This window comes from Sphaerodactylus townsendi, linkage group LG03 (genome assembly GCF_021028975.2).
Source record: "Sphaerodactylus townsendi isolate TG3544 linkage group LG03, MPM_Stown_v2.3, whole genome shotgun sequence".
NCBI classification, from domain to species: domain Eukaryota; kingdom Metazoa; phylum Chordata; class Lepidosauria; order Squamata; family Sphaerodactylidae; genus Sphaerodactylus; species Sphaerodactylus townsendi.
In genome coordinates this window covers 81,406,413-81,428,913 of record NC_059427.1, presented here as the reverse complement: position 1 = coordinate 81,428,913, position 22,501 = coordinate 81,406,413, and the positions used below count along the sequence as shown (strand labels likewise).

The 22,501-nt window shown below is 42.5% G+C and overlaps 1 protein-coding gene across 2 annotated transcripts in view; it reads right to left on the bottom strand.

Annotated features, from left to right (window-relative positions):
* CAMK2A (calcium/calmodulin dependent protein kinase II alpha) overlaps window positions 1-22,501 on the bottom strand; it is a 185,441-nt gene that overhangs the window by 145,720 nt on the left and 17,220 nt on the right. For both annotated transcript variants that reach the window (XM_048491386.1, XM_048491387.1), the window contains exon 2: window positions 11,660-11,754. In XM_048491386.1, the coding sequence (XP_048347343.1) occupies window positions 11,660-11,754 (95 nt within the window). The remainder of the gene's footprint in view (window positions 1-11,659; window positions 11,755-22,501) is intronic.

The following is a 22,501-nucleotide window of genomic DNA, read 5'->3' as shown; positions in this document are numbered from 1 at the left end:
TTGTTGTGAGGGGTGAAGGGCAAGGAGATTGTAAGCCCCTTTGAGTCTCCTGCAGGAGAGAAAGGGGGGATATAAATCCAAACTTCTTCTTCTAATGTAAGTGGGTGACTGAGCGAGAATGAGAAGGAAGCCTTGAGAACGAGTCTAAGAAAAGAAATCGCTGATTGTAATTGACAAAGTTCTTTTGCCAGATGTGGAGTCAGCTTTGGAGACCCATGCTGCATATTGCTGCCTGCTGGCCACTTTTGAAGGGTGAACGTCATTTATTCAAGCACTTTACACCCCACCTTTTCACAAAAAGATTTACCAAAAGACTTGACCTGCTACACTGCCACCAATCTCACCAGGTCAGAAATAAAGAGTTGATGAGGTCTGGTGAACTTCTAATGTAGAAATGTGCAACCAACACTTCAAACAATAAGGAGGTCTGCAGTCTGCCTGACTGGTGGGAGGAGAGACAAAAAGGAAGCCTAAATCAGTCTCTGAATAGGGTCTGCAGCATAAAGGTAGGAAAAAGCCAGTTAGCACTGTGTTTTTTTAATTATGTCTGCAAGCTGAATCAGTATTGAAAATGGTCATTTCATAGTGATCTTTTTTCCATGTTTCGTGTTTCGCAGCAGTACCTGAGTAGAAAGCATACATGCTACATCAATTATGGAGGGCACTTACATACATTATTTATTCCTGATGGCATTATGGAGTGAACTGAACCAGAGCACAGAGTTTTGGAGGAGACAAAATGATTTGTGGCAGAAGAAAATGTCATTTGCAGGAAAGTAGTTTTGCTCCGGTTTCCTTGATGTTTGAGAGGGCTGAAGAACAAATAAAGAGGACGTGAAGTAAGAAAGGCAGGCAGCCCCATCCAAGAGCCAGGCACTCAGCTGGGTGCCACAGCCATGTCCCCAAAGTGGCTTCCTGGTGGCATGGGGAGGCTTGAAAAGTGAAAAACCCTCCTGCAACTGAAAAGCCTCTACAGGGCTAAACAGACTTACACTGCCCAAAAGGGTGGCATAAGTCTAAATTCCCAATCCCAATCATTTGGTGTAATGATGCAAATAGCCAGGAGGACTAAAGTCAGCTCCTCCCCAGCCACACCCCTGGCCCGCCCCCACTATGGCAGTGGTGGCAGAGGCACTGGAACGCTGTTGCCGCATCCACATCATGTCCCACGGCAGCACTCCGGTGGAATCACCCCTCTGCCAGGGTAAGTGCCCCAGGGAGGGAAAATTCGCCAGTACAGCCATTTGCTGCTTTCCACCAGTGGATTTGCGCCCTCCCCCCTCTGGATGGGGCTCGTAGAGTCTTATCTCAGAGATTCATTGGTGGAAATTCTGAAAACAACAGAGGAACCATTGCCAAAAGAACTGGAGAGCTTACATGAGAAACATCTGAAACCTGCTGCAAAGGAAGGAAAAACAATATACAAACAGGATTTATCCAGATCTTTTTAGAATCTGTGAAATTCCTTGGACCAAGCAATATTACTGTCTACCTAGATCTAGCATGTAGCTCTGATGAAGGAATGGAGAAATTGACCTTGTGGTGAGAAAAAAAATGTGTAGAGAGGGAGAGTCACAGTAAATGAGAATATGAGATCTAGATACAGCACCTAAAGAGCTCAATAGAGGAAGACAGGATACTGTCCAGGATACTGATACAGAAGAAAGGTGAATGCCTGATCTGGATTCTACAGCTTCCAATGACTTCTATTCTTCAGAATAATGTCAAAAGGTTTTGTAACACAACCCAAAGCCCAAAGTGGAAGGACTTTGAAAACTATTAGTTACTGGAGGTGGCATATTGTCCCCTGGAGACCCAACACACAAAAAGAAGACAAAATATGATTAATTGACTGATGTGGGTTTTCTAGGCTGTGGGGCAGAGATCTGGGAGTTTTTGCTTCTAACATTTTACCCGCATTCATGGCTGGCATCATCAGAGGCATGTCACAGTAAGATGGCATATCAATTAATTAATATTAGTATATTTTCCGTTTTGGAATATCTGAATGCACACCCTTAGAATAAAAATCACAGCAAGAGCCTGAGTTGATACCACTAACCCAGATCCTTCTTTAGCTTTACATTATCTTTCTGGAAACATCAGGGATGCACAGGACCTCATCATGGCTATGCCAGCTGAAGTCTGAACATAGATTTCATACCCAAGGAGATAAACAGCAACTTCTCAACAAGTTAGTGACTGTTAACAGCTAGAAAGAAAAACTGATCCTGCATTTTTCTGAGCAGTTGTGGGGTTCAGAATTTCTTTGCCCACCCCAAGTGCAGCCAGGTATGTCAAGAACAAGAAAAGTCAATTATGCAGCTTTGTAGATGCTATATACCTTTAAGTGTATGCATGTGAACAATTACAAACATATATACAGACATGGCTTGGGGAGAATGAAGAGCAAGACCAAAAGAGCCCACTGGTAATAACAGTTAATACCATCCGCCGACTGGTGAGGGACAACTCTGCAGATCGGAGTGATTCCTGATTGAAAATGGCATGTTTGGATGAGATAAGAATTAGCATAATTATGTCAAAAACTGCAGTTGGGGGAAGCTTTGTAACAGACTGTATTGGCTTGTTATTATAGGGTTATGAGATTTTATGCTCAAACAAGGCCACTGTAAACTTGCTAACCTTACTACATAACACAGACTGATAATGTTCCTTCAGTAATTATCACTTTGTCATACATACCCTCTCATTTTTTCCCTGTTGGGAACTGGAAAGAGTAGAAAATGCAAATTAAAAGGAGAAGCAGAACAAAAAAAGAAGATAATAAAGCTTTACTCTTTCCTTTCTTTCTATCCATATATATTAAATGAGCTTCAACAGGGGAAAAAACAGGTTCTTACCATTGAGCCAGCATATAATCACATTATGAATGAATGTAGCTGTCAGTTGTAATACTTTCTAATCCTGATTTGTTCTGGTATGAGGAGTAGTTTACACAATCAGCTTAAGCATTATCAACTCTACCTAAAGCTATTTGAAACTCACTAGCCAAGTTTGAGAACACCAGATCCTGGTAGGATCTTATATTGTTCACCTTGCCAGCTCAGAGACTTCAGCCAAGAGCTGTATTGCTGAAGACGTCACAGCAATCAAAGTTTAGGTGGTTATTAAGATCTTTTCTTGTTTCCTGCATCTGGAATTACTAAACATATAGAGTCCATAACTATCTGCCCTCCTTGTATGGCTATGAAAGAGTTTTGGAGAGATTGTGTTATTTCTGGTACCGGAGGACTTGAAGCCTTAAATGTGCCCTAATCACTCTGGTCTTCTTTGCAATGGGGGCTTGCAAAAGGGCACAAGATGTAGAAGATACAACCCTGCCCCTGGAAGGTAAACAGACCAAAAGTGACAATTTTCTAACTTCAAACAACTGAGCTTATGCTGTTCCAACTTCAAATCAATTTACTCCACTGGATGATTTCTTGTTTGATACACATTGTGAAGATGAGTAGGATGACTTAACTGCCTGCTCTCAAGAGGGAGACAAAGAAGATAAACCCAGAACTGTCAACAATATTTTAAATGATTTCGCCAACCTGACTGCTAAAACAATGGATCTTGTCTTTGAAAGATTAAAATAAATTGATGTTAAGATTGATTAGCTCAGGCAGATTTTGTGCAGCATAAATATAATGTCTTTAGGACATTATAAAAAAACATTTTGGGAAAGAACTTTACACAGCTCTCTTCCCCAAAACAAATTCAGCTCGTTATATTCCTCTCAACCCAGATTTTTTTGCTAAACTAGCAATCTTTTCCTTGCAACCTGGATTAAAGAAGAAGAGAAGAATAAGAGTTTGGATTTATATCCCCCCCTTTCTCTCCTGCAGGAGACTCAAAGGGGCTTACAATCTCCTTGCTCTTCCCCCCTCACAACAAACACCCTGGGAGGTAGGTGGGGCTGAGAGAGCTCCGAGAAGCTGTGACTAGCCCAAGGTCACCCAGCTGGTGTGTGTGGGAGTGTACAGGCTAATCTGAATTCCCCAGATAAGCCTCCACAGTTTAGGTGGCAGAGCTGGGAATCAGGCGGCAGAGCTGGGATTGAAGACAATTCCTGACAACCCTACTACTCCCCTTCTACTGGGCAGAGCTCAGGCGGCAGAGCTGGGATTGAAGACAATTCCTGACAACCCTACTACTCTCCTATTACTCCCCACATACCATCATACTGGCTGCTTGTGCTGTGCCAGTCCCCTTCCTGGGGGATAAGAGGTCTCCTTGGGTTGTCATCTGAAGTTAGGTTTCCTGGTTTGTTATTTTGTATTTAATTAACTTGGTTTTAATTAAGTGATTTGAGTTTTAAAGTTTTATTTTCTGTACACCACCCAGAGCCCTTCGGGGGTGGGTGGTATGACAAATTTAATATATAAGTAAAATAAATATAACTCAGTTGGTATTAAAGTATATCAGCATCAAGCCAAGCCTATTTGTTCAGCCTTCACTGCACCAGAGTGGGAAAGCCACAGCTGAAGTTTCTTCAGTAGCAATTTAGCATAAATCTTCCCTATCACTGAGAGGAGGCTGATGGGGCGGAAGTTGGCAGGCTCTGAGTGACTTCCTTTTTTATGGATGGGAAACACAGTCGCAGACAGCCAAGTCTTGGGTAGGATACCTGAGTTGTTTACGTGGGTAAAAAGAGTGGCCAGGAAAGGGGCCCACCAATCAGTATGAAATTTCAGAATCTCTGGAATTATAGAATCGGGGCCAGGGGCTTTCCTTCCTTTGAGGTCCTCTAACATCTCAACTACTTCTTGAGATGAGACAGGAGGCCAACTTGGCAAATCTAAAGGGATAGGCGAAGGAGATCCATTCCTTAAGATATCATCATTAAAAAGTTTGCTAAAATAGTCATGCCAAATATCAGGGGTAATACAGGTAGGGGGAGACTTCAATAGCCAGACCAATTATCTAATTTATGCTAAACCTCTGCAAACTCAGAATTGGGGTCTCAGAAGTTAGCTCTACTTCAGCCTGGCAGTGATGCTGTAAAATCTTTCAAAACCATAATTAGCTACCTTAAACATATGTTTATTAACACCAGACCCACAAAATCCTTATCTCATACAAATAATGGCTGGTATGACCATGAATGTAAAGTGCTTAAAAGGGAAATAACCACAACTATGAGACAAGTGAGTCGTAATAATGATGGCATACTGATGTCTCACCTTTTAAAACCTAGGTCCCAGTATAAAACCTTAATCAAACAGACACAATTTGACCATGCAAAATCTTCATGGAAAGAATTAAAATTAGCAGTCTCTGAAACAAAAATTGAAGCACGCTTCTGGGAACTTGTTGTCTTATTGGCTTGAACAGTAAATCTCAGGCAAACCATGGTTTTTGTACTTCAGCAAAGTCTTTGGATCTTATTTAAGTTCTCCATTAGTGGAAACATCACAATTACAGAGTCCTCTCTCACATCAGATCTCCTGATTTGGACGCCAGTTTCAGAATTCAAAATTACAGGCTTAATCAGTTCACTGGCACCTGGAAAATCACCTGGGGAAGATATGATCCTCTCTGAATTATATAAAGCCTTTTTAAAGTGGTGGTCTCCTGTGTTCACTAAAATCTTTATACAGATTAATTAAACAGGTTTAATTCCCTCTGGTTGGAAGATAAGCATTGTTGTCCCCATCACAACATCAATTATGAGAAGACTAAAGTGATGATCTTCCAGAAAAGGGCAAAAATTAATTTGGAAACCCAGTTAAGCAGTGCAGCTCTTTTAAATACCTTGGAGTTATAGTTAAGGAGACCTCAACTGGAATGTGCATTTGGCAACAGTTAGATTTTCTGTGTTAAGAATAGTGGGATCTATTCTGCATTTTTTCAATACAAAAGAAGGCTTCCATGTAGACTGTGTCTTAAAATTGCATAAAAGTAAAGTCGTCCCTCAACTCCTATATGGAGTGGAAGTGTGAGGATGGAAAGAGGACATTTTAGCTAGTCTAGAAGTTATTCAAAACCAGTTTTTAAGATGTTTTCTAATCCTCGCCAAAGGGACCCCAGCTGCCCTGATAAGAGCAGAAATTGGCCTCCCCGCATCCAGCTGTTCTAAAATTATGGGGGGAGGGGGGACAGAACAGCTAGACTAAAGTCATTTAGCAGCCAATCATTTAATCTTATGCTATCAAAAGATCCAACATGCCTTGATTTACTCAATAACATACTGTCCCAACACTTAATCCCAGGCGACCTTCTGCGGTTATCAGTGGACAGTTTCCAGCTTGGAGACTGGGTGTGTAGATTTGATGCCTTGGTGGATAGATAAAAAATCCTGAAATTAGTGACTGCTCCATGGTTTAAATTATACAAAAATGATCATCTTAGAGCTTCCTGTCAAGTCAATATCTCAAATAAAAATCATAGAGCGGCCTTCACTTCTTCATGTTTTCAAACAATGCCAACAGCTGTATTGGCTGGACACTATTGTCAAACGTCAAAAGATTAACACTTTTGTATCTGTGAATCTCTAACACAGGAGGACTTATCCCGGCGTATATGTATGCATAACCCAGGGCTAAATTTCTTGCTGGGATGGTTTGTGGTTTAAATATCCACCTTAATGCCAGAAACTAATATTTTTGTTATCATTCTCATAGAATGTATTGATATGTTCTGGAAGCAAAGAAAATAAGGTTCAATATTGTTGCTTGGAGAGTAGTCTTTTAGAGTGCATTCTTCGTTGTTATTTTTTAATGATATATTGTATATTTTACTTAATATCACCGTACATTTTAGTCAGTGTTGTATATTTTAATTTTTCATATATATTCATAGCGGTTTTTATATAATTGTTGATGTGTTTGCAATGGCCCATAACTACATACAAATAAATCCATTCATTCATTCACGTACAAAGAAACTTAGCATGGCCCAAGAATATCGTCGGCAACCACAGATCTTCAATTCATTAACCTTTGGTGCATTACAGCATGTGACCCCAGCACACTGGAAACTTTGGTGCATTACAGCATGTGACCCCAGCACACTGGAAACTTTTTACAAATCTGCTTTTCTTTCAGGATTCTACTCCTACACATGCGCACACTGAAGTTACAACCTATGAGTAGCAGTGAGCAGGAGATTCTGCACTTATTAACAAGCATGTCTAATACCTCTAATAGTAGCCAGGTGCTCTTCCATTTTAAAGTCAGAACCCATGCACTAAAATGCTCTATACTGTGACTGACAGCAGTTTTCTAGAGGTCAGGAAAAAACTTTAGGGATGTTGCAAATTTCACTGCAAACACATTCAATGGCCAAACTTATCATGTTCAAATGTGGCAATCAGAAGTGAGCTGATGTCTCAGCCTGTTCAGTTTGCATTGAGCACCTGAGAATGCCTCCCAAACTGGTTTATTTCGGCTTTTCCCAAAACCACACATGCACAAAGATGATGCTGATTCAAACTGATCAGCAGCTATTAGCATCACTAAGGACAACTTATACCAACACAGAAGGGTAAGATTTTATGTAAGCACAATATTTATTGATGACTGATTTGTAAGATCTGTGAAGGATTCAATTGTCCATTTATTTAAAAAATTCCCTGCTGAGCAGAACAGTTATAGGGAATAATAGAACTCAATCAAACAGCATGAAAATACACACACATTAAAAGTTAATTGTGCTATACTGCATAGATAGTAAGGAATATAGTGAAACATCCATGAATGGATTAACAACTATTGAATTCATAATTGAAAAATATATCTCTGTCCAGAATCAGCAAACAGGGTATAACCCAAACTAGTAGGTGTTTGTGCACCCCTTGTCTTACAAGCCAGAAATTTTTACATCAATTTTCTAACCATTTTTAAATGTCACTTGCTCCATCTCTTAAATAAATTGCACCATTATCAGTTTAGAGTTTCTGATCATGGGTCATTCACAGATACGGACTCTCAGTTTTTATCTGCTGCTCTCCACAGTCAATCTTGTGCAACTGTTTTAGATGTAGATGACCTCTCTACCCTTCTCTTTTTGTAGTGATCTTTGTCACACACCCCAGAGACTGCTTTTTACCCTGCTTCTTCTGATTTCTGCAGCAACCTTCTCAGTTCATTGCACACCATCTGGTTTCCTCTCATTGGCCCCTCTCATTGACCTACACTACACAGTTGGCTGAAGCATATATTGTAGAAGGATATTTTGTTAACATATCGCCCCAGTCTGTTTTGCTATACGATATGGAAATCTGTTTTATTGCTGCTTACATGAGATTTATGACCACATTAATCTGTGTTATGATGTTTTAAAACATACTAATAAAGATTGACAGTATCTTTTCTGAAGCCAATTCTAAATCAGTTTCAACAAAGGTCTATAGATAGGGAAAGGTATTTGAAATTATTCTGATAGCAATCATATTGCAGTGGAATATACTGGTATATTCATAAGCTTATTTATTTTGCTAATCTAAATCCTTCTTTCATCTGTCCTACAAGGGGTGCACACATTCATCCATTTCTGTCATATCCTGACTTTCTCCAGGGCAGCAGCAGAGTAGAAAGTAAGAGGTTTTGCAAAAGTGTAGGCCTTTGGCAACTTCTTTCAAGTTTCATCAGAAAATGCAAGGAAAGAAATCTGGAGAGAGCGAAGAGCAAGGGCAAAAGAAGCAAAGCAAAGTTTCTCAGGGGTGGGATGGAATCAGATGGGCCACAGCTAAGTTTTTAAGGCTTGTTGGGTCACAGAAGCAGGGCTGAAGCCAGGAACTGACCAACCTTTAAGCATAGGTTTCCCACTGTAGTCAGGGCCACTCCCCACTTACCTCTTCTAAGTGCAACGCCGCAGCGACCCCGTATAGAAAAGCCTCCGCGGCTTTTGACCACGGAGACATTTGTTCCCCACTCATTTGCCATTCAGGAAATAACGTGGGGGAACAAGAGCAGGAGTTCCATGGCAATCGAGCGTTCTGATTGGCTGGCACGCATGTGCGTCATGGACACGTGGAAGTGGCAACCAGCCGAAGGCGGGCCTCCATTTTGATTGGCTGACACGAGAAGTTGTTTTTGATAGGCTCGCAACGCACACGCACCTACCCGCAGCGAATTGATTGGGCAGAAAACGGCACTTTGCCGTGAATGGGCGCTGCCAAGCCGCAAAGCCGTAAAGCTCGAGCAAAGGGAGCAATGTTGGCACGTCGCGTTGTGCACATGTCTCAATTTCCGCGAGCATGCATTGTAAAAGAGGATGTTGCCTCGTGTCTACATCATCACGTAGCTTCATGTCGCGCACTTTCTGACGGGGACACCCTCCCTAAACAAAATGGAGGATCCTTTTTCCTGATTGGCCGGAAAGCTGTGCGTCACAGCGAATCAACCACGCGTAAACAGCCGAGGTTCCCCACCACCCCGCAGCAACCCCGGGGTTTTGGAAAATGTTGCTCTTTGAAGAGGACCTAATTTGACGCGCGCCAAGGAGGTGGGAGAGCGGCAAATTCTGGGCAGCTGCGCAGTGGCCGCTGGTGATGTGGGGAACGTCCAGGATCCCCGTGTCTTATCAAGAGGTGACCCCGCAGCTTATGGTGAGTGGGGAGCAGGCCTCAGTTTGAAAGGCAGTTCAATTCATAAGCCATTACTAAAACCCTAGCAGATGCCTGATATTCTCGAACACCCTCGCAGCCCAAGAAATCTCTTCTGAAGCTTTTTTTTTTGTGGGTGGAATTGCAGGTTTGACAAGTCAGCCTACTCTTGCAAAATGGATAGATCCTGAGGAAAAAAATGCATAGTTTCTTTATGTTAAACTTAAAGTGGTCACAATGCTCATTCCTCTTGGGGTCACATATCACCTTTGATGTGAAAACAATCGCAACAACAGCATTGGGATCCCATAGCATCTCTGTCTGATATGAAAACATTCTTAATTTGCTTGCTTTAAAAATCACTGGAGAAATAAGCTGACTTTGAACTACAGGAAGCAAGAAACATTGATACTTGAATCCTGACAGCTGCTCCATCACTGTTGTAGAATCAGTTCCCACTACAATTCTTTTTGGAACCTGAGAAACATTTAAGCCTCATTTTAAGTTGCTCGATGTTTTAAGTTGTTTACAATCTGGCTGCTTTTCTAATGCCTGGTATTAATTAATGACTTTTATGATATTTATGTTTTTTATTTTTTTAAAGCTGTCTCAGGCAGATTCCCTGAAGAGGCAGCACAGAAAGTTCCTAAATAAATACATCACTGTAGATCAGGAATTTTGCGGTTTTCCAGATTCCTAGAATCTAATTTATCAGTTTCTACCAGCATGGCCAATTGGCCATGCTGACAGAGGCTGATGGGAATTGTAGTTCCTGAACATCTGGAGAGCCGCAGGTTCCCTACCCCTGCTGTAGATGATCTCCTGATGCCTCTGGGAGTCAAGAAAGAGAAATGGGAGTGGGGGCAAGCAGAATGAGCCAGCAGAAGTCATGAGCAGCCAGACTGGTAGTGGAGTGGTGTTACAGGAGGTTTTAGGAGAAGGACCAATTTTGGTAGGAACTTTGGCTCTCAGTTATATGCATGTTTTTGTATAAGATCCTCCTATGGGTGCAATTCCAAGTAGGGAAAATCCGGGAGATTTTGGTGGTAGAGTTTTTGGGAGAGGAGGGACTTCAGCAGAATATAATGCCAAAAAAGCCTACCTTCCAAATCAAATTGTTTTTTTACCCAGTATACTGGAGATCAGTTGAAATAGCCCAAAGATCAGTGGAAATAGCCTGGAGATTTCCAGCATAAGGTGACCAGCCGTCCCGCTTTTGGCGGGACACTCACGCTTTCCGCCAATGTCCTGCTGGGTCCCGCCGGGTTTTAAAATTGTCCCCATTAGGCAATGCGCTCTGCAGTCAGCATCCCTGGTGTTCTTGCGCAGTCAAGATTGTTGCGCCTCGTTTCCCCCCTGTCACAGGGTGGGGAAACAGGAAGCTTCCCAGAAGGCAGTGCGGCAGAGTGGCAGCATGCACGCGGCCACAGGAGCGCACTGCCTTTTGCGGCGCTCCCCTGTTGAGGCAGTGCGGCTAAGCGCTGGAGGCTCCGCGCCACGCATGCCTCTGCTGCCAAGACTCACTTCTGGGCGCTTCCCTGTTTCCTGACCGGGGAGCGCTGCAAAAGGCAGTGTGCTCCTGCGGCTGCACGGGTGCGGCCACGCGCCCCGCGTTGCAGGAGTAAAAATCTGGTCACCTTATTCCAGCATCACCTGGAGGTTGAAAACTCTAGATCACTTGCCCTGCTGGAATGAAAAATAAGTTCCTAGGTGCCAGCATTAAATCCCTAATGTTTCCACTAGCCAGGGCTGTTCTTTCCCTTCCCCAGCATTATGTAAAACAGGTAATATTGGGTTGGATCCTGCGATTCCCTTCAATTAAATGATAAGGCCTGCTCTAGAACAAACTTTGGTCTGTATAATGAAAATGAAATACTCCTCAGAATATGGGAGTTGTGATTACTCTAATGTATATGCAAAAACATACCTCAGCTTTTTTCTTAATGTGTAACAATGTACTGTGGAAATTATCACAAGAGCAATATCCAAAGCAAAAAAGACAGCAGAGTTTTATATTAAACGCTGGTCAGAGTAGCAAACAGGTCTAGGCCCGAGGATTTATTCCCAATATTATGTAGTACTGTAAGCCCAGAGATTGCCTACCTCGAGCTGAGAGTTTCTTGGTGTTTATAATCTTGGCAGCATACTCTTGTCCCGATAACACCTTCACACACCTCCTGACAATTGAGAAAGCTCCTCTGAAGAAGAAGGAAAAAAGAGAATTTTTAGGTGAAGAAAGCCACATAGCACTTTCTAATATGCTAAAGAGTGGAAATGTTCAGAAAGGATATTCCTGTGAAAGCATTTACTGCCAATATATTGCCTGTGAAATTCCACACAAAAGATGAAGGGAGGGGTTGCAGCTTATTTCCATCTCATAACTCTCATGGTTACTCCTCCCCTCATCTCCCTTGCTGAAGTATCTCCTTCTTGTGTTCCAGTTCTCGCCCTATGACTTCCTCTTTCCATAGCCAACACTGTGTTTCTCTCTACCTTCAGCACAATGCTCCCCCCAAACTGGAGTCCAGTTTTCTTTAATCTTCTTGACTTATACTAGGTATATCAAGGAGACAGAGTAATCCAAAGGATTGGTTAGTATAGGGAGACGATGTGCTTCCCACACTTCCAGAAGGTAGCACAGAGTAGCATATTGAGTAGCATACTAAGATTTTATGCACAGAACAACACCCTAAGGTGCTGTGGCCAAATCACTATCCCTCAGCCTAGAGCTCCTTGCAGGTTTGTCATGTGAACCCAATCTGCTTCATGTCTAAGGGGAAATTTGAATCTGAGGCCGTTTCGCGACGTCACTTTCGCAGGTGCATCGGGTACATAACGCTCACACGGACGGTCCTTCGTAGTGGTGGGTAAGACAGTGCAGCCTGCGCTGTGCTTCTCGCCCCTCGAACGCTTTACCATCCCTCTGTCCTTCCGTGCATCACATAGGCCAGGACATGCCCCTGCCCTGCACGACAGCCTCTGGAGTCGCGAGGGCAGGAGGGGCATGTCCCCTGGCCTGTGCGACACGCCGGAAGGTCAGAGGGGACGGTAAGGCATTTTGGGGGAATGGCACCTTCCTACCGCTGTCGCTTCAATAGCAGCGTTGGAAGACGCTGTTTGAAAACCTCGCCAGGAGCTGGTTCTCCAAAGCTGCGCTCTTCGCGACCACTGGCACTCCTCCTTATGCAAACAGCTCCCTGGGATGGCTTTTGCCGTCCTTCCTAGAACGCTTTCGTTTATGGCCTGCAAGGAAAGGGCCTCGAATTTCCTCTTATAAGCTTAACTCACGGTTTTCCAGATTGGATGTTCCCATCATCCCCTGCCAGCATAGTCAATTGCTCGTGCTGGCAGGGGATGATGGGAACTGTAGTCCATAACATCTGGAGGGCCGCGAGTTTGACAACTGTGCTAGCCCAACATTTTAAGGATGGAGTGTGAAAAAAATAACTTTTGTTTGAGGGGAAACATAAGGTTTATCTTTCCAAACAGAGATGGTCAGGATTAGCTGCATCCAGAGAAGTATCCCTAGTTAAAACAACATTTGCGGAAGAAACAGCAGTATGAATGCAAGGGAGAAAAGGCCCTGTGACAGAAAGTGACAATTTGTTTCCTGGGAGTCAAACATTTGGTATGTTCCTCTTTCAATTTTTCACAGCCTTTTCCTGAATGGTGGCATTTTTTCCATTGGTGGAAAGCATTAACAACCTTCTGTCTCATCAAATGTTCCCAGAACAAATGGCATCATTTGCCAATACTAATGCATTTTAATGAAGGAAAGATAAACATAAATGTGATTTTTGTATCATTTAATTTTCTATAGAATTTTCTATATACACCCCGTCAATACGGGACATTTGATGTGATTAGGTTATAAAACCAGCAGCTACCATTGTTGTATGAACTGTAAACTTTTAAAAATAAACAAACCATGAATATGAACTGAAAAACCATAAATCCACGAGAAGAAGTCAGGTTGTAATGATTAAAGCATTGGAGTAGGCTCTGGGAGACCAGGTGTAATCCCTACTTTGCCATGGAAGCTTTTTTAGATTAGTCATATACTGTTAACTTAACCTACCTAGTAAGGCTGTTGGGAGGATAAAATGAATGAGAGGACAATGATCTATGCTGCTTGGGTCCTCGTCGGGAAAAAATGGGAAGGGCAATGAAGTGAATAAATAAATATTTTGCACCAAGAATTCTGCATACTATTAAATCTGTGCCTGATTCCAGAATTTTTTTGTCCAGGTAGAGAAATGTGTCCAGGTAGAGAAATATTTTTCCTTCTTTATTCTGTATATTAGTTAAAATAAATCAAAACGTTACTGTTAAACCCATTCTTATTATTCCCCAGTTGTAGAAACACAGAAGACCTTACACTTTGTATCACACTGGTCCATTCCGCACAGCTGAAATAAGATATCCTGAGGACACCAAAAATACGTTCTGGGAAGGTACTCTGCACAGCCTTTTTCACAAGAGGTTTTTAAGATTCCTTATTTCTGCTCAAGATGTCTTTTTTTAAAAAACACTCCAAAGTGCACCTTTTCCCCATCAGTTGTCTGCAAAACGTCTCCTGGCTGGCTGTGCAGAATGCAGAACTCAGGAGGTGTCTTATGTTTCCCACCCGACCGTTTTGCTCCCTGGCCAGTTTCACCCCACATTTTGTGTGAAGCTGAAGGGATTCTCCCTGCCTCCATTTGCTGAAGGTTGCCCCAGGACATTTGCTCTGCAGGCTCCAATCCTGGGTGCCTTTTCAGCCCAAAAAGAACATAGTTGTACTCAGCTGGTCCTGCCAATTCTGGCAATATATTGTTTCCCTATTTTAAAAAAAATTGAGGAGCTATCTTTGTAGCTACAAAGACACACATAAGAGAATCTTAGCCACTCGGAAGATGGGTCCGCTGGCCATTTAAAAGCATTGGGTTGACCTGCCCTCCATGGACTGACAATTTTTTTTCTTATTGCACAGAACCAATATCTTCTCAAACCCAGAAACCAACTGTCAGCAATGTAGCTGTTTTAAAATAGGCAACATACATTCCTGTCAGCTAGACCCAGGTATTAACTGGGCCACAGCATTCTGAACCAGGTGCAATGTCTGGGTTGTCTTCATATCAGTATGTGCTGTGAACACATGAAGCTGCCTGATACTAGATCAAACCATTTGTCCACCAAGGTCAATATTATTTGCACAGATTGAAAGTGGCTCTTTAGGGTTTCAGGTAAAGGCCTCTTATATTACTTACAACCTGATCCTTTTAACTGGAGATGCCAGGGATTAAGCCTAGTCCTTTTCCTTGCCTTACACTGAGCCACTGCCCCTCCCCCGAAGTCAAACCAATGTAAAGCACACTTACACTAATCCAGCTAACTACAAGGTTACAAAACCATAGATTAGTATGTCAGGGTCTAAATATACCAGTGAACCAAATGAAGCTGCTAGAAGGCACTCTTGGCCACTACACCAAACTGCTTTTTAAAAAGCAGGGCCGGGTCCATGAGCACTCCCAAATTCTTAACCTGGTTTGCAAATGCGAACTCCATTCTGTTCACCACAAGTCTACCCATTTCATTTAGGTGAAGTTATACCCATTATTTGGAATAGGCTTCTTTCAGGAGATAGACTGGTTACTCAGCATTCCGCAGTGGTGGTAAAAATAAATGCCACAATGCTAGCAGAGGAGGGAACAAAACACTTTGGGAAACAGGCATATATTGACCTCATATTTTAAATTTATAGAGATACTGTACCTCTGGTATAAAATCGGTACATTTTCTTGTTATAATTATATAATACTGACCACTGACCTTAGACTGTGAATCTGCACGACCATGTGTCTATACACACATGTTTCTACTAGTATGCAAGAACCACCAGGTTTGCCCCCTCCCGAAAAGGAAAATATTAAATAAAAATACATTCTCGGGGTTTCAGAATCCTAAAATCATAGAAGCAATGTTTGAGTCTTTAAGAAAAGAATACCATCAACGTGAGACTATGTTGTGAGAGCTCATTGCTGGCACTCTTGGGGTTTAGGAAACCTCTAACCAGTACTGACAAAGATTGGTTAGGTGGGACAGAAAGACAAACTTAAAAAGGCAAAAGATAGGAGCAACTGGAGGTAAATCTGGAGGGATGCACGCTGTCAACTCGCAGCTGACTTGTGGTGATCCTGTAGGGCTTTCAAGGCAAAAGAGGTGCTTTGCCATTGCCTTCCTCTGCATGGGCTGAGAGAGTTCTAAGAGAACTGGGAGCAAGCTTTAGGTAGAGTGGGGGATCGAACCAGTTTGTCCAGATTAGTGTCCACCACTTTTAACAACTACACTGGCTCCCAAAACTGGAGGAAGAAGAGCAAAAAAAATATTTTTTAAGGAAAGTCTGAAAACATGGGAGAAGGGAACAGAAAAAGGTGGTGGGGGGAGGTGCAGGAACTGCCAGGGGGAGAAACAGAAAGTTTATGCAGAAAAGGAGAGAGGCTGCAGGCATGTGAGGGCGGGCGGGGGAGTAAAACAGGATACAGAGATGGGAAAATGAGATCCCCCCCCCATTTTTAGTCCTCTACTTGTAAATCTGCATCTTAGAGATGAGAAGGAAAAATATTTCTCCTCCTCACCCAGCTTTCACATCGCCAGCTAAGCAATAGCCATGCCCCTTAGAAGTTAGTTATATTTCTTCAGAGTCTAATCAATCCAGAAAAATCTCCACCCCCAGTTCACATATTTAATATATATATGCATAGTGACTGAAAGACATACAAATACACACATATACTGGAAAGGGATAAATACAGGAAAGGGACTTCAGGGCCTCTGAGGAGAAGAGTGAATAGCTGGTTTTCCTGATGGGGCTGGGAGGAGGGCAATTTGAGTGTGAATATGAATCTTAACTTAAATGGGAAAGCAACGGGGTTTGAGGAACAAAGTAAAAAGGGTTCATTGAAATCTGCATTTCGAAACATGCCCACGCACAAAAAGTCCCTGCTGGAAAGCCTCGTTCTGGGTCACATGTCAGTCAGGCACAGCAGTGAGTGGGGTTTGACAAAAAGAGAGCCTGCTACAGAAATGAAGTAGCTGCAATAACTAGGCAGAGGACACTGGCTACTTGCTGGCTCTCTTAGCTGTGGGAGGCTAAGAATTGTTTTTTGCCTGTGTGTGATTTGCACTATTAATACCCCATTCACCCAGAGGACCAAGGGCTTAATTTGGTTGAAGGGAAATAAATATTTCATTGCATCTCCACAGAGTGGCCACCAATCCATTTTTTATCTTTTACAACTTTTTTTTCTGTGCCTTTGTCTTAATCGCATCTGCCTCTCCAACAGCAGGAGAGGGGGATGTGAGAATCATTCAGTGACACTTTCTCCACCCAACAGGCTCTAGTACCTGGCTGGGTGGGAGGGCAGGTGGGTGGAAGCAATGATGGCAATCATCTAATCTCTGGGGAGGGTACCAAGGCCTTTGCAAGCACATAGTGCACAGAGCTAGACTGAATCTGTATTTCCACAATAGCTGCTTTGTTCCAGCGTTGCACAGTTTCAGATCTGGTCTTGAAAAATTCAGGTTCAAATCCCCACTGAGAAGTAATGCTTGCTGAGTGACCTCGGTCAAATCGATCTCTGTCAGACTTGCTTCTCATATAAGGTTGCTGTGAGGCTAAAACCGCACTTTTGAATTCCTCTGAAGAAGCATAACCCAAAACATCCTGGTGTATTTAATTTCAGCCATATGTGTTCCTATGTTACTTGCATAGCGATTAAGCAAAAACTTCACATTCTGGCTGCCACTCAAAAAAAAGCAGGGGTTGCCAGCCAGGCCCCTGATGGCCACCAAAGCAGAACGGGGGGGGGGGGGAGATGGGGGGGAGAGGGCTGCCAGATCCAGATAAGGAAACTCCTGGAAATTTGGGGAAAGAGCTTGGTAAGTACAGGGACCTCCACAGTTTATAATGCCATAGAGTCCACCCTCCAAAGCATCCATTTTTTTTACCAGGAGAAGTGATCTCTGTAGTCTGGAGGTAAACTGTAATTCCAGGGGATTCCCAGGTCCAATCTGGAGGTTGGCAACAGTTGCCCCACATCTCCTCATTCACTTTCCGTCATAACATACAGCAGTGCAAAACATGTGATATGATATCACAGCACTGTAAGTTTTCCTACCCTCACTATGCTTCATTGGTGAAGCTTCACGTGGTTCTAGAAGATTTTCTTTCTGACCGTTTTTTGTAACCAGAAATCTAGACTGCTTATTTTAGCACAATAAGACTAAGCCCCACAGGATACACAGACCATTTTAATGAAAACAAAGCAAATAAAGCAACACTTGCAGAACTCCGGAGGGGGGGCACCTAATAGTCCATCTGCCACAGGTTTCTCAAATTTGTGGAGACTAGTTGCCATGGAAATGCAAATTATATTGAGAACAGTCTCCCTGTGGAAAAGGCCAAACCTCAATTCTGCTAATATTAAAGGATTCTGAGAGAAAAATCAAACCTGTTCAGGTTCAGAAATCTGAAGAAACAGGAATGCTGTTTACTAAGGGTCAGGTTAGATGTGACAGGTTTACAGGTGCAACTTGTGGATGTCACCACCATTTTATACCTGAATTTACAGTTGCAGGTCATTTAAAAAATGCTGCAAGGACCCAATCCTGATCTGACTAGTAGCCTCCCTTCTCCCGGAGGCTTAGCTCCTAGGGGGCAGGGGGTGCGACGCACCAGGTATACACCCTGTGGGGGTGTGGTGAGGACTTGGCGGGGGTGTGGCGGGGGCATTCTGGGGCGGGGCAGGGGCGGAGGATTCACCGGTGCACTGGGCACTTTCCCCCCTTGCTACGCCTCTGCCTCCTCCTGCAGGGAGATGTTTCGGCACTGGAAAAAGGTGGAAGAGGGGACAAGAGTTTCTCCGCGTTGCCCTCACAGGACTTTTAAACAGCTGAATAACATCTAATTTGAACCTAATAGTTACGAATATTGGTAATAAGCCAGGAAATTTAGATTCTCATAGTCCCCTTCCACACATGCTGAATAATGCGCTTTCAATCCACCTTCAATGTAGAACAGAAAATCCACTTGCAAACAATTGTAAACAATTGAGAAGCGTTGCCAGCAACCAGGAGAAAAATATGTTGTGACTCTTTAACAGAGCTTCAGTGTGTGGAAATGGTCAAGTGATGTTTTTGTTTTTGTAAAAAACAGTACACTTCTCCAGGATGTTGACAATTCTATATAGTTATAATAACAAATGGTCTGTTTTGAAACACCTGTTATTTTCAAGTTCAGTGTAATTCTGTTGTACCCTTCTACACCCATTGACATTAATGGATTTAGGTCTTAATTCTGTTTAAGGTTCCACTGTAAGGAAAGACAGTGAGAGATGCTTAGGTTTGGTTTGTGAATCTGAAAAGGTTTTTTTACAGTAATTGAAACAATGAGAGAAAACTGGAATTTGGTAATCATATATTTGAACACACCCTGATTAACAGAAAAATCTGAAACCCAGATTTTTAAAAAAAATCTCTAGCCAAGAATTTGCTATATAAGGAGAGAAATTCTGTGGTCTACTTAGGCTTCCACTCAGGTCTATTTAATGGAGCTTGCATTCAGGAAAGTGGTGTTATTGAAATGGAAGTGTACCACATAGCTGTACTCAGTATTCTTTTTTAACTATATTACTTCACAAAGAAAACTAACCTACAAATCAAATTCAAGCAATGTTAGCATATTTTACTTGAATGCAATTCATAATTTTCAGAAAATCAGACCACATCAATGGAAGTTCCTACCATTTACTAGAAAAGTAAGATCTGGTAATTATCATCCAATTTATCCAGCCATGCCTGTATACTTGGAGAGTCTTTCAGTTCCAACACTGTGCAAAATGTAATCTTGCTGTTGTAATTGAAGTTAAAAATATGAGTTGTGAGTTTTCCATAAATGAAGTTATATAATCACCAATAGAATTTGAGGTGTCTTGGAATATGCCTGTATAAACCATAGCTTAGCAAGTCAATTACTTCAACCCAACAGGGGTGTAGCAAGAGGTAACTGCGCCCAGGACACATGCGGCCTGTGCCCCTGCTGCGGCGGCACCCGCCCCCGCCCCATCCCGGAACGTCCCCACCACACCCGCTCCGCAGTCCAGCCACGCTCCTGCCATGGCTCCGCCCTGGGCATCACACACACACCCTCACTCCATTGATGCTATGCCACTGCAACCCAATAGTCCACAGCTCTTAGGCAAAACCAGTGTGGCTTGACCAGCAATTGCCAACACATGAATTATAAATCTTTGTAATCAATTTTGGCATAAGATATAACTGAAAATTATTTTAAAGATTTTTCTTTCAAGCTGAAACAGACATAAAACGAAGAACCTTGAGACAAAGCAAATGCTAGACATCTTCATTTTCATAGCCTAGTGAACCCACTTAGGAGTATGGTTACTTGTAGCAGTAGGTACAATAATCAAGTGATACAGCTTTGAAAGAAAATAATTCTGAGGCTACAAATTTAGCCCAATGCAGAGGGAGGGACAACTTACCAGGCAGGTGCCACACGGCTCTGCGGCATTCAACCCAGAATCCCTTGCCCTTCCCTAGGCCTTCAGGCACAGAAAGCTGCGCTGGCATGGCAGGGGTGGATCAGGGGGTGGATCCTACCCTTACTTGGTTCCACTGCCAACTCACCAATGGAACCAGCCTTGGAGATAAACCACATTTTTGTCTGACTTTGGGCTTCCTGCACCATGGAGAAGCCCTTTGGAGAGGGTGAGGAGGCACTGGAGCAGTGCCGCCTGGCCCACCCGCCCAATCTGGTTGGAGGTGTAAGTCTTCAAATTCATTTATTTGCCTTAAGGGTATACCAGATGTAAGTTGTTTTGCCCAGAATAAGTTTTTATCTGCAGATACTCAATTAAATAAACTATGATATATGACAATTACTGGTTTTCCTCACAATATCCCTCTGAGACACCAAGTCCTTATAACAATGTAGGTTAAATCTTTCCCATTTACCCAAGGTAGCAAACTGAAACTTCTGATGCTTTTCTAAATATCTGGTTGTTGATGCTAGAGGCAAGATATCTGGAGAAAGCTTCTTTTTTTTACTAGTAAAGGGGTATTAGTTATAAGATGGCTATTATTGTAAACTATTCTCCTTGCCTCTCTCTGCCCAGAGTTTTAAGTGGCATTTTAATCTCAGTTAAATTGCCAGTTCTGATGATCTGCTGTCAATATTCAACCACCTTCAAGCCCAAATTAGCTTAGCAGCATCATGATTGGTTCTGATATCAAGGATAGCACTGAGGACCTTGTTGAATGAGCAATCATCCATCTTCTTTTGGGTATCTTAGATCTCAAGATAAATTTGTGAAAGATTCCTTGTCATCAAGGATGTAGGTAAGGGGGGGTTCCTCAGATTCAACCCCCACCCATTACATGTCCAAAGCTCCACCCCCTTTTGTGTTTTTTTGTATTTTTAGTGTTTTTTGGTTTTTGGCCTGCAGGGGCGGAACATTTAGGCTAGCAGCACCATAATTTCAGGAATTTCTTGGGAGACTCTCCTGATGATACCACCCAGGTTTGGTGAGGTTTGGTTCATGGAGTCTAAAGTTATGGACTCCCAAAGGGGGTGCCCCATCCCCCATTGTTTCCAATGGGAGCTAATAGACGATGGGGGCTACACCATTGGGGCTACATTCAAACTTCACCAAACCTGGGTGGTATTATCAGGAGAGTCTCCTAAAGATACCCTGAAAGTTTGGTGTGGCTAGCTTAACAATTGCACCCCTGACAGCAGACACCACCCCCCAAATTTCCCCAGATTCTTCTTTTAAATCCCCCCTCGCCATGGATTTAAAGGGAGAATCTGAGGTCCCCAGTTTAAACATTGAAAGTGATGCTATTTCAGGGTGGGGGATAATCCACCCCAAAACTCCATCACTTTAAATGTTGTTTTAACTGGGGACCCCAGATTCTCCCTTTAGGGTGGATTGAAAAGGAGAATCTGGGCTCCCTAGTCTAAACACCATTTAAAGTGATGCTGTTTGTGGGTGGATTCCAGCATCACAGCAGCTGCCCATGGAGCCCCCCCCCCCCGCAAAACTCAGATTTTGCACTGGGCTCCATTTTTCCTAGCTACGCCTTTGAAGGGACTGCTGGCTGCCAGCCGGGAGCCCAGCTGATGGGGGCGAGGTGGGGCAGGGGAGTCCCTGGCCTTGGAGAGCTGCTTTTATAAGCACTGAGGGGTTTGGGGAGGCATGGCCACACCCCCACAGGTGTGTGGTGCATGGTCATGCCCCCCAACCCCCCCATAAAAAATCTATATCTATGTCACTGCTTGTCACTCTTTTAAAATATTGTCACTAATATCATCAAAAGGGATATTCTATCAATTTCAGTATTTTTTAAAAATTCAGTACCCAAAGTAGACATAGACATAGACTTTCAGATTCTTAACAGTTCCTATAGAGCTTACTATCTAAATTTACATTTAAAAATTATATTACTACTATCTTTTCAATATATCTCCATGTCTACCAACATATGTATTATAAAATATATATTTGTCTAAATCTGTCTTCTATTTTGGTTTAACTTTATTTAACTTTATTTCTAATTTTTAGCTACCGGTATGTAATTTTTTAAAGTCCCATTTTACTTGAAATTCTGGAATTGATCTATTATGTTTAAAGGATGTTAGTTTTGCTATTACCACAAATTCTGTTAATTTATTCATCCATTCATTATTTCTCTTTCTTCCATTTTGCTGTATATGTTAATCTTGCCGTCTTCATCGTGTACTTAAATAATTTGTTGTATTTTTTTGGAATATAACTTGGTACAATATTTAATAACATTTGAGTTTTAAATGGTTTTGAATGTCATCATGTATCTCCATCCAGTATTTTCTTACCTGTGCATCATAGGTGGAATGCAGCATCCATA